Source organism: Rhincodon typus, chromosome 10 (assembly GCF_021869965.1).
Source record: "Rhincodon typus isolate 14 chromosome 10, sRhiTyp1.1, whole genome shotgun sequence".
NCBI lineage: Eukaryota > Metazoa > Chordata > Chondrichthyes > Orectolobiformes > Rhincodontidae > Rhincodon > Rhincodon typus.
This window is the reverse complement of record NC_063341.1, coordinates 71,067,692-71,079,863: the sequence shown is the minus strand read 5'-3', so window position 1 is coordinate 71,079,863 and position 12,172 is coordinate 71,067,692. Positions and strand designations below refer to the sequence as shown.

At 41.6% G+C, this 12,172-nt stretch overlaps 1 protein-coding gene across 4 annotated transcripts in view; it reads left to right on the top strand.

Moving 5' to 3' along the window:
- zzz3 (zinc finger, ZZ-type containing 3) overlaps window positions 1-12,172 on the top strand; it is a 105,179-nt gene that overhangs the window by 30,691 nt on the left and 62,316 nt on the right. For all 4 annotated transcript variants that reach the window (XR_007263075.1, XM_048602149.1, XM_048602147.1 and 1 more), the window contains exon 2: window positions 66-1,614. Coding sequence is in view for 3 of the 4 variants with exons in the window: in XM_048602149.1 (XP_048458106.1) it covers window positions 128-1,614 (1,487 nt within the window). In the remaining variant the exon portion in view is untranslated. The remainder of the gene's footprint in view (window positions 1-65; window positions 1,615-12,172) is intronic.

The following is a 12,172-nucleotide window of genomic DNA, read 5'->3' as shown; positions in this document are numbered from 1 at the left end:
ATTTGTGTTTAAGTTGGTTGGTTTTCTGTATCCCAGCCTAATTTTATCTCTTTTGTATTCTCAAGGTTGTCTTCACTGATGCTCATGAGGGAGTCATGATGGTGATATCGTAGGGATCTGCCATAGTATGGCTGCTTTTCGATCCCAGCGTGTTACAAGATCGTCTGTTGGTTCCAATGGTTTGGATGAAAACTTCTGTGGGCGAACCTTGAGGAATCGGAGTATAGTTCACCCTGATGATTCCTCCCCTTTTCCTCAGTTGAGGTCACGATCTCCAAAAAAGAAACAGGAAACTGTACCGCAACAGAAGGGCATAAACGGTGGTAAGGTTACTGAATGCAAACAGCACAATGCTCGCGAGTCCTGGGTGAGTCCTAGGAAAAGGGGACTGTCGTGCTCTGAGAAGGATAATCACGAGAAAAAAGCTTTGGACGTTTGTGACCCAATACTGCCTGTCTTTAAGCGGGTAAAACGATGCTCCCGCTCAGAACCCGTGGATGGCCCAGAGGATGCAACGTCACTTGTTAAAAATGAAAAGGCTTCGCTTGAGCGAAAAGGCTCAGCTGCAAACAATGACGGCGACTTGTCACAGCTCAAACGCGCTCGACGCTTTCTTTTACTGGATGATTGTGACAAAAGGGAGGTCAAAAAGGTGAGCGAGTTGGATGGTGGATGTGACGACCCTTCGCTGCTGAAAGAGGTGTCGGCTCACCAGGCTGCCAACGGGATCAGTGAGAAAGATGCTGCTGTTGCTCTGGAGTGCAGTGAGTGTGAACCTCGTGATTTGAACAGTAAGCCAAAATGTGTTGATGTTGTTGATACATGTGCGTCGATTTTACCAACAGAAACTGAAAACCGCATTTCGGGTGGTCACTCGCTGCTGCTTAATGGCAGTAAGGCGGCCCCCTGCTCAGAGCCTGATGTGCCTTCTACAGATTCGGAGTGGGAAGACGACAGGACAATAAGTGACTGCCACTCTGTGTCGCAACAATCTACCACAATCCTAGCAACTGAAAACCCATTGCAAATCAGGGAATCTGAGGAAGAGGTTGACGTTGTGGGATATAGTTTGTTCCAGTCAAAGGAACAGTGTTTTGAAAATGCCAGTTGCAGTATTGATGCTGCTCAGGATGTTGAACAGATCTCAGGGGTGCCTGACCCTACTGCAGTGCTGGACTCTGGACCTGGTCCCTTGCTTGAACCTCAAGAACACAGATATGCACTGAGAACTTCCCCCAGACGGGCTGCAGGTAACAAGTGCAGCTCTCAAAAGATAGGTTCACCCTCCAGGGACAGTGGGCAGGCAGAAGAGAAATCTCTCAGTCTTCATGAATGTGTAAAGAGTGGAGGAGCAGTAGTGGCTGCAGACAATGAGCACTGTGTGAAATTGGAAGAGGGCAACTCTCAGGCTAAAGGAGAGCTGCCCCAGGACGGGGCTGGAGAAGGTTTCAGTGGCAATGTGCCCGATTCACCTTCTCATGAGCGTGGCTCAGACAGAGGACACTTGTCTGTGAGCAGGGAGAGCAGCAGCCAGCAATCTCGGGAAGAGGAGGAAGAAGAGCCTGATGTATACTACTTTGAATCGGATCATGTGGCACTGAAACACAACAAAGAGTATGTGTAACCATGGTAACCATAACATCTGTTTGTTTCACAAAAGGAACAAAAAGAAATGTCAGATTTTATCTGTTCTCACAATGCATGCTTTCTCTCCCTGTCATTTTGCAGTCCCTCTAAACTCAGCCGTTTCAAGTAAGTTTTGGTGGAACAAAATCTGGTTGAAGCATTCTCGACAAGTGTTAGCAATCATTTGTCACAGATTTTGTTCTGGTTTGCAGTCAGGATATCGGTGCCAAAGCAATTTGCTCACCGCTTGCAGTATAACCTGCAGGCTGAGTTCCTGGAGATAGTGGGGCCTGCAATCGCTCTGTTGAAGGCAGAATAATGTGCAGCACCATATCAATCCAAAAGCTGCAGAACCATTGAAAAGCAATGAATGTGTGATCATAATGATTTACTGCAAGCAATTTGTCCCTGAGTCCATCTCATGGAATGTGGCTAAAAGGAGCGATTGTGGTGGTTATTATTAAAAATATCAGAATGTGTTTATGGATGTGAAAATTACTGAAAGAAAGTGTGGGACCTGATTTTCTTGGTTTTAATGTGACAAATGCTGTTTTATACCAATAATTCTTGGCTGGAATAATGGAGGGCCCCAAAGTAATCAGTATGAAATCAAAGTGTATTGTTGCATTACAATATTAATCCTTTTATTTATATCTGAGACAAATTATGTTCCCTGAGTTTTGCTACATAATAAGGAATTAGTTTATAGGATTTGTGTGTTTCTTGGTGGAAAAGTGATGCATTGCGTAAATAGATTGAAAAATACATTTCTGATCGTGCTTTTTTAGAAAAATCCAACCTGTCAATGATATGTAACTTCAAGTGAGTTTTCCTTACGCTGAGTGATCTTGCCTTGGTAGCCAGTTGGTACGCAATGGACTTCAGTAGAGATTTTAACTTTTTCAGATTCAGCCAGCAATGCACACAATGCTTCATAGAAGTGGAAAGTTTGTTTTCCCCTTGCGGGAGAGTCTAGGACAAGAGGGCATAATCTCAGATAAAGGGGTCACCAGTTTAAGACAGATGACAGAAATTTTTTGAGGGTAATGAATCTGTTGAATTATTTTTGGCAGAGGGCTCTTGAGGCTATGTTGTTAAGTATATTCCAGCTGAGAGAGACAAATTTTTAAGCAGGAAGGGAAATCGAGAGCGATGGGTAAAGGCAGGAAATTGGACTTGAGGATTTATGAGATCTGCCATGATCACATTGAATTGCAGTGCGGACTGGATAGATTGAATGGCCGACTTCTGCTGCTGCATCTTATAGTCTATCCTGATGACGTAGATGCTGCTCAGAATGGAAGAACTTCTTTGTTTATAGTCTCACTCATGTCCCAAAACATTGTGCAAGTTATAAAGTACATTTGCAGTTATTGTCCCTGTTGTTGTGTAGTGATCATGGCAGCTTACGCAGAGTGAGCTCCCATGAGCAACAAGGAGGTAATGATCAGATGATCTCTTTAAGTGACTTTAGTTGAGGATTAAGAAAAACCCGTAACATCAGGAACAATGATGAGGGGAATGTGGAGGATGCTATCTATGTAGAAGTTAAAAAAAGCATTTGACAAAATACTGTATTAAAGGTTGGTTAACAAAATAGAGGTTCATAGCACAGAGAGTCTGTCAGCTTTGATAAAAATCTGGCTTGGTCAGAAAGTAGCAAATCATGGTAATTGTGTGTTTCAGACTGGAGGAGAATAGTCAATCGTGTTTAGTATTATTGCTGTTTTGAAATGTTTATTTAGAAAGGTCTTTTATATTGAAATACAGTGTAAAATCTAAAAATTTTCCTTTGTGAAACTTGGAGGTGCAGCATACAGTGTGGATGGTATTGGTTGGTTGTGACAGGATATGGGTTAACAAAATTGGCAGATAAATAGATGGAATTGACGATAAAAGATTTCAAATAAATTAGATGGACACTTAAGGGAGCTAAACTTGCGGGATTACAGGTAAAGAAGTGGAAAATCAGATAATTGGATTGTTCTGCAGAGAGCCAAAGGACCATGCGACCACCTGTGCTACAGCGAATCTATGGCTTCGGTCAGGTGTATGAATTTGTTACTTTGAAATGAATGTCCGGGCACTGGTGAAATCAACCAAAGAATGCAATCAAAAGGAAGGTTTATATCCTGTAATGTACTTGCAATGTTTTGAAAGTTGGCATAAAAATATTACATATATTTTGTATGAGCTTGGCACTGCTGGCATGCATTGCAATTCTCTTTCCTATTGCAATGCCTTTAGTATGGGTGGTGTGCTACTGTCTGTCAGTTCAAAACAAAACTTTGAAATTCCAACAGAAGTATTGACTTAAACTGGTTTTGTCTTCCCACTGCCAGTAGTTAATGCTATAGCGCTATAAACTCATCAATACTGTTGGTTCCCACATAGCATTTATTTCAGAAAATCTGAGGTACATGGTTCTGATATCTAGCTGTGAAATTTAACTAACCCTTTTAAAACTATTTCTTGGGTATTACTTGTGGGAAGGTGGCCCTTATCCGTTCTGAGGCCATCTTGAGTACAATCGCCATTTGTTAACAGAAATGCACAGATCTTCAATTCCTGTACATATTTGATTCCAGGTCAAAAGAAAACGCTTTCACATTTTCATTTTGTTTGACACTTAAAGGGTGATTGCTTGGATAGCTTGAAAGTAAAGCACTTCACGTGCAGGGTGAGTGCATTTACTAAGTCCAACGGATCTAGACTAAACATTTGTGACACCATATTAATCGGTATGTAACTAAAAGTGAGACAAGAAAGTGACTTTACAAGTTCTACAGGGAGACATGAGAAGGGCTGCCCAGAAAGTTGTAAAAAATTTAATGTTAAGTGAAATGGGAGGCTTGGATTTGTATAGCGCCGTTCGTGACTTGGGGAAATCATAAAATGTTTGGTGCTTCTGAGTACTTTTGAAGCTGCAGTTACAATCAGTATAAAAAATATGGCAGTCACCTTGTACAAAGGCAAACTCGAACAGATAACAGAATAAGTGACCAAGTAATCTCCCTTAGGTGTTGGCTATAACAGGCTCCAGTTGCTTTTGGCACTGCGTATGCGCTGAAGTAAAAAAGCATTTCACTGAAGTCGATATTCTTTAACGTTATGCCAATAATGTCTTTGCGTCAAGATCTGTCTCTTGTGTTAATTCTTAACATGAGATTATTCTTAGCACTGCCAGCAATGATGGTCTTGTAACCACAATCACTCTCTCCTAATACAGTGTATTCCAAATATAAGTGTGTGTGAGTGGCTGCAAATATTAATACACTCCTAAGAACAGCCCCAAATATTAGCAAAAGCATGTGAATTGGCTGCAAATTTCAGCATACACATGCAGGGTTGGCCACAAATATTTCCATGTTTAGACACTGGATTTCAGACATACAGTACAGCACTGTCAGCGGAATCTTGGATAAAACATCGTAAGGGAGTGTGAAATTCTCATAGTATATATCCAGTCAGCCTGCATGGAAAATTTCTGGAGAACTTTACCAGGAGCAAAACTAACTTTTCTTTGGAAAGGTATGGGAAAATAAAGGAGAGCCAGCTTGGATGTATTAAATTCAAATTCTGGTAATTAACACAGGAGGCATGTAAAGAAGGTGGGAAGATTGAGGTTAAGGAGAAGGTGGCTGTAGGGCTGTGGAATGGAGTTAATAACATGGAGTGAAGGTATTGTCCCTCTGACTGGGAGATAGTTTGCAGAGATGTTCCCAATGGTTACTGCTTTGGGTTTTGTAATTTTCCTAAACAACTTCGACTTGGCTTGGGGGAATGTCTCGTGGCTGATGAACTGAGGGGGGGAGGTGGCAGATGAGAATATTTGTTTACATGTTGATCTGTTGTGATGAATGGCAGTCTGTTGCCTGAAAAGCAGGTGGATACAGACTTAGTAGTAACTTTGTCATAGAGATGGTTTTTTTAAGAACAGAAAGCATATTGTGTCATCAAGACCTATCTACTGTAATTCCATTTTCCAGCATTTAGTCTGTAACCTTGGATGCTGTGCGCTGGTGCAAGTGTCCCTCTAACTGCTACTTAAATGTTGTGAGAGGACCCACCTCTACCACCCTCGTAGGTTCCAGATATCTCTGGAGGAAAAAAATATTTTCTTCATCTCTCCTAAACCTTCTGCCCCGAACTGTCAATCTATCCCCCCGGTCATTGATCCGTCTGCTGAGGCGAAACATTTCTTTCTACCCTATTGGTGCCTCTCATAATTTTCTGTACTTCAGTCATGTCCCCATTCAGTCTTTGCTGAAAGGAAATTGGATAAATACCTGGGAAGAATTTTTGCAGAGCCTTGGGGAAAGTACAAGGCAACGTGACTAGTTGAATAGTTTTTTTCAAAGAGCTGGTGCTGGGTCAAATGCTCTCCCCTGTTAGTTTTGTCCGAGGATACCTGCCGGACTTACCAAGTCCAGTCAGATGACCTGTGACCTTCGTCATTGACCATACCATCAGACAGGTTTCGTCTAACCATACGACATCTGGAACTGGTGGCATTGCATTAATGTCAAAATACCCTCCTGATGCGAAGACCACAAGTCTTGCATTTTCTACAGTGTATTTCACAACCATCAAACATCCCAAAGCACTTTACAACCAATTGAGCACTTGTTAAGACCATAAGAAATAGGAACAAGAGTCAGCTATTCAGCCCCTTGAGCCTGCTCTTCCGTCCTCTCAGCATTTACCCTGTCAAGTCCCTAAAGAATCCTTTATGTCTCAATGAGATCACCTCTCAGTCTTCTAAAATCCAGTGAGTAGAGTCCCAACCTGTTTAACCTTTGCTCATAAGACAGTCTCTCCATACCAGGGATCATCCTAGTGAACCTTCTCTGAACTGACTCCAGTGAAATAACATCTTTCCTTAAATAAGGGGACCAAAACTGCTCGCAGTACTCTACATGTAGTCACACCAGCACTTTGTAGAGTTGCAGTAAGACTTCCCCATTCTTGTACTCCACCCTGTATGAAATTAGGCCCAACATTCCATTAACCTTCCTGTTTACCTGTGTGCTAGCTTTGTCATTCTGTGCATAAGTACCCTGAAGTACCATTGGGGTTGCAGCTTTCTGCAATTTCTCTCCATTTAAATAATACATTGCTGTTTTGTTCTCCCTTCCAAAATAAAGAACTTCACATTTTATCACATTGTACTCCATTTGCCCACTTACCTAACCTATCAAAATCTCTGTATAACCTGCTTGTACCCCTCTCGCAGAGGCCGATTACTTCTACAGCTCATTTTCTTAATGAGCAAACCTGTTTGGTGGAGTGGGTGCTGGGAAGCTTCCAGAGAAGGATGGGTTAGGTTAGGGATAGCCTGTGCAAAGCTTGAATGACTGAAGAAGTGCTAACACACTTCCTCTTGGTCTGAGATTCAGAATTAGAGCCTGTGTAATTGGGTGCTGCATTAGAGCCTGGCAGATCGCAGTCTGCTTGGGTCTCAGCCCCATGTTTAAGGCAGCACCTTGGCCAACTTGGAATTCATTTATTACTTCAAAATGTGATTTTTAAAACAGATTTTAGATCTCAAATACTCCTAATCTGACACGTTGGTAATGTATCATAAACCAGAAATTAGAATGATGCATTTTGACATTGATTCTTACATGGGCTGTGAAAGAAGCCAATAACTAAAGTGCAAGCATAGGTAGTACCCATTATTGTAATTTGTATTTGATGTAGATATCTCTGAAAAATCATTGATTGGCTTCAAAGTGTTCCATTTGCCCAACGATTCCCACACAAGCTTTATTGATTACTCAGTGAGTAACTGAGCCATACACTTGTGGGTATTTCTCTAGTTCAATGAGCTGTACTTAATTAGCTGATTCTTGCATGGAGGTTTTGTCCTTGATGCTTTCAGCTGAGGAATTGGATGTTGTGGTGGGGGAGGTATCTCTGCTGGTCCTGCAAGCCTGTGTCTGTGTATACATGCATTGTGTACACAAGCATTACTGCATGAGAAAGGACAACAGGCCTGTCAACCTGGACGTGGTCCTGTGATATCACAGTGAAATTGTTGAATAAATATAAATAATCAGGGCAATCATTTACTATCAGTCTGCAACAGATTCAGATATGATATAAAGTAAATCTCAGTAAAGGAGAGCTTTGGTAGGAAAGTTGTAAAAGAAAGTGGAACTCAGCAGAAAGAAATGCTAACGTTGAATAGAGTCAAAATACGACATAGTGCCTTTAATTCTGGGCTGTTAGCATTATCTGAATGTACGCAGCATTGGCAACAGGATAGCTGAGTTGATGGCCAAGATAGAAGTAAATGGGTATAATCTAATTTGCCGTTATGGAAATATGGCTGGCAGTGTACCCAAGGCTGGAAATTGAATCTTCCAGCATATTTTATATTTGGGAAGGACCAACAAAAAGCAAAAGGAAGTCAGGTAGCACTGATAATAAGGGATGTGATCGATATATTTGTGAGACAGGACCTTGGAGAGGAAGAGCAAGATGTAGAATCTGTCGAGTGGAGCTGAGAAACAGCACAGAGGAAGAAAAGTTGGTCAGAGTCGCGCTGAGAGTGGTATGTGTATGCAAGGAGCTGCCAGAGGAAGTGGTGGAGATGGGTACAGTCACAACATTTAAAAGGCATCTGGATGGCTATATGAATAGGAAGGGTTTAGAGGAATATGGGCCAAATGCTGGCAAATAGGACTAGATAAGTTTTTAGAATATCTGGTTGGCAATGACTAGTTGGACCAAAGGGCCTGTTTCCATACTGTACATTTCTACGATTCTAACTATAGTGGTAATGTAGGGCCAGATAAAAATCAGGAAATTCAGGATGTATGTAACAAAGGTAATGCAGTAAACATGGGTGACTTCTGTCTACATGTAGATTGGTTGTGTTTAAAGAGCATCTCAATGCTGTGGATTTCTAGAGCTGTGTTGAGGAACCAAGTAGGGAGCAGACTATTTTACAGCACTGAGGAAGGGTCACTTAACCCGAAATGTTAACCTTGATTTCTCTCCACAGGTGCTACCAGACCTGCTGAGCTTTTCCAGCAATTTCTGTTTTTGTTTCTATTTTACATCTTGTATTGCATGCTGAGAAAAGGCCAATTAATGATCTTGGTGTAAAACAACCTTTACAGAAGAGTGACCATGATGTGGTAGAATTTTCCATTACGTTTGAAAGCTGTGTAGTTCATCCAAGGTCTTAAATCCAAACAAGGGGAACAATTGAGGTGTGATGGAAAAATTCAATCTGGCAGACTGAGAAAATACATTAAAATGTGGTGTGTAATGAATTAATACATGGCTTACCACAAACTCACATTTCTTCAAGTTACAAAAACACAGAAGAAAGTGAGTCAACCAGGAAGTTAAAGATTGTATAATATCAAATGAAGAGGTTCGTAAAGTTGCCAAAAAAGTAGCAAGCTGGAACATTTTAAGAGTTCGGCAAAAGAGGCTCAAGGATAGGAGAATAGAATATGAGTGTAATCTAGGAAGAGATCAAAAAACACTGTGAAAGCATCTTTCGATATGTAAAAAGGAAAAGATTAGCAAAGGTACATATGGATCCATTACAGCCAGAGACAGGAACTTGTAATGAGAAATGGCAGGAATGTTAAATAATTACTTTGTGTCTGTCTTCATGGAGGAAGATTTGAAGAAATCTCTCCAAAATAATAGAAATCCAATGAACTAGTGAGAATAAGAAGCTGAAATAAATTGAAGTCAGTTTAAAAAGAAAGTACTGGAGAAATGAATGAAAACTGACAGTTGAAAAATTCCCTGTACCTGATGAGCTACATGGTCAATCCTCTGGGTTAAGACACGGGAGCAAAAGTAGGCCATTCGGCCCATTGAATCGGCTCCACCATTCAATGAGATTGTGGCTGATCTAATAACCCTCAACTCCACTTACCTGCCTTTTCCTCATAGCTCTTGATTCCTTTATTGAATAAAAATCTACCTCAACTTTGAATATACTTAACTACCCTTCCTGATGACGACCCTCTAGTAGAGAATTCCACGGATTCACCACTTTCTGGGAGAAGAAGTTTTTCCTTGTATGTTTTAAATAGGCAACCCCTTATACTCTGAGATTATGTCGTCTGGTCCTAGACTCTTTCACAAGGGTAAACAATCTTAACACAGCTACCCTGTCAAGCCCCTTAAGAATCTTCTATGCCTCAATAAGGCCACCTCTCATTCTTCTAAATTTTAATGGCTCTGGCCCAACCAGCACACGCACACGCATATAACGGCCCTCCCATCCCGGTATCAGCTTCGCGAGCCTGCTTTGAACTGCCTCAGTATATCGTTCCTTGCATAAGGGGCCCAGAACTATATTCCAGTATTCCAGCTGACTCTGCTTGATCATATTATGTATTTCTAAATGCCCTGCTGTTACATCCTTTATAATAACTCTAACATTTTCCACAATTACAGAAGCTAATTAGTCTGTTTTCTTGCTTCCTTCCCTTTCTCAATAAAGATGTTACATTGGCAGTTTTTGAGCCCTCTTGAAGTTTATTAGAATATAAGGATTCCCGGAAGATTCTTTAAAAAAAAAAGTAGTGACGATAGAGAGAGTGAATGCATTAGTAATCATCTTTCAAAATTATTTCTGAAATATTTTGCAATGATGCCAACATGTTAGACAGTTGCAAATGTAACCCACTGTTTAAGAAAGGAAAGAAAGAATATTGGGAGCTACAGACCTTGTAGCCTGACCCCTCTAGAAGGAAAAATACATGAATCTGGGAAAAAGAATAACAACTGGACACTTGAAAAATGATTAAATTGAATTAGCTGATCTGATTGATTGGGCAGTGTGAACGTGGATTTATGAATGGGAAATCATTTGTGATACATCAGATGTTTTGTGCATGTTGCTGGCAGATTAAATATAGATCAACCAACAAATGTGGTGCTTTTGGATTTTCTGAGCGCTTTCAATGTAGTACCAAACAGGGAATTAGTGAACAAAGTGCATGGGGTAGGGGGTAATATACTAGCATGGATTGAGTATTGGTTAATGGAAAGAAAATAGTGTAGGAATAAACTGGTCATTTTCAGAGGTTGACTGGCTGTGTCTAGTGGGGGCACCAGAAAGCCCTCAACTCTTCATTATCAATAATTTAGATAATGGGCACTAATTATAATACTTAATATTTAATAATCAGCAGTGTGATGGAATACTCCCCACCTGCCTGGATGGGTGCAGCTCCAACACTCAAGAAGCTTGACACCATCCAGGACAAAGCAGCCCGCTTGATTGGCACTACATCCACAAGCATCCACTCCCTCCACCACCAATGCTCAGTAGCAGCAGTGTGTATATCTGCAAGATGCACTGCAGAAATTCACCAAATATCCTCAAACAGCACCTTCCAATCCCGTGACCAGTTCTATCTAGAAGAACAAGGGCAGCAGAGACATGGGAATATCACCACCTGCAAGGTCCCCTTCAAGCCACTCCCTATCCTGACTTGGAAATATATTGCCGTTCCTTCGCTGTCATTGTCATTGAGTCAAAATCATAGAATTCCCTCCCTAAGGGCATTGTGGGCCAACCTACAACACATGGACTACAACGGTTCAAGAAGGCAGCTCACCATCACCACCTCGAGGACAACTAGGGATGACAATAAACGTTGGCCCATCCAGCGATCCTCACGTCCCAAGAATGAATTAAAAAGAAATTTCCAAATTTGTGGTTGTTTTAAAATGAATAAGAATGTATGTTGTGTCGAATACAAAGAGGCTTCAAGTGAGTGGATAAGAACATTGCAGACAGAATATAATTTGCATATCCACATTGGTAGGAAGAACAGAGTGCAGAGTACTTTGGTAGTGAGGGATTGGAAAGTCCAAAGCGAAATGGGTGTTCTTGTTCATAAGTCAGCGAAAGCTAATATGCAAGTACAGCAAGCAGTTAGAAAAGTGAATTTATGTGTTAGCCTTTATCACAAGCAGATTTGTGTACAGGAGTCAAGAATTCTTGCTTCAGTTCTATGGAACCTTAGTGAGACTGCACTTGGAGTATTTATGTACAGACATGGTCCCCTTACCTAAAAAAGAATATATTTTCTATAGAATGAGTGCTCCAAAGGTTTGCCAGACTAATTCTTGGCAGCGAGACAACAAGGTGTAGAGCTGGATGAACACAGCAGGCCAAGCAGCATCGTAGGAGCAGGAAGGCTGACGTTTCGGGCCTAGACTCTTCATCAGAAATGGGGGAGGGGAAGGGGGTTCTGAAATAAATAGGGAGAGGGGGGAGGCGGGTAGAAGATGGATAGAGGAGAAGATAGGTGGAGAGGAAACAGACAGGTCAAAGAGGCGGGGATGGAGCCAGTAAAGGTGAGTGTAGGTGGGGAGGTAGGGAGGAGATAGATCAGTCCAGGGAGGACGGACAGGTCAAGGGGGTGGGATGAGGTTAGTAGGTAGGAGATGGGGGTGGGGCTTGAGGTGGGAGGAGGGGATAGGTGGGAGGAAGGACAGGTTAGGGAGGCGGGGACGAGCTGGGCTGGTTTTGGGATGCAGTAGGGGGAGGGGA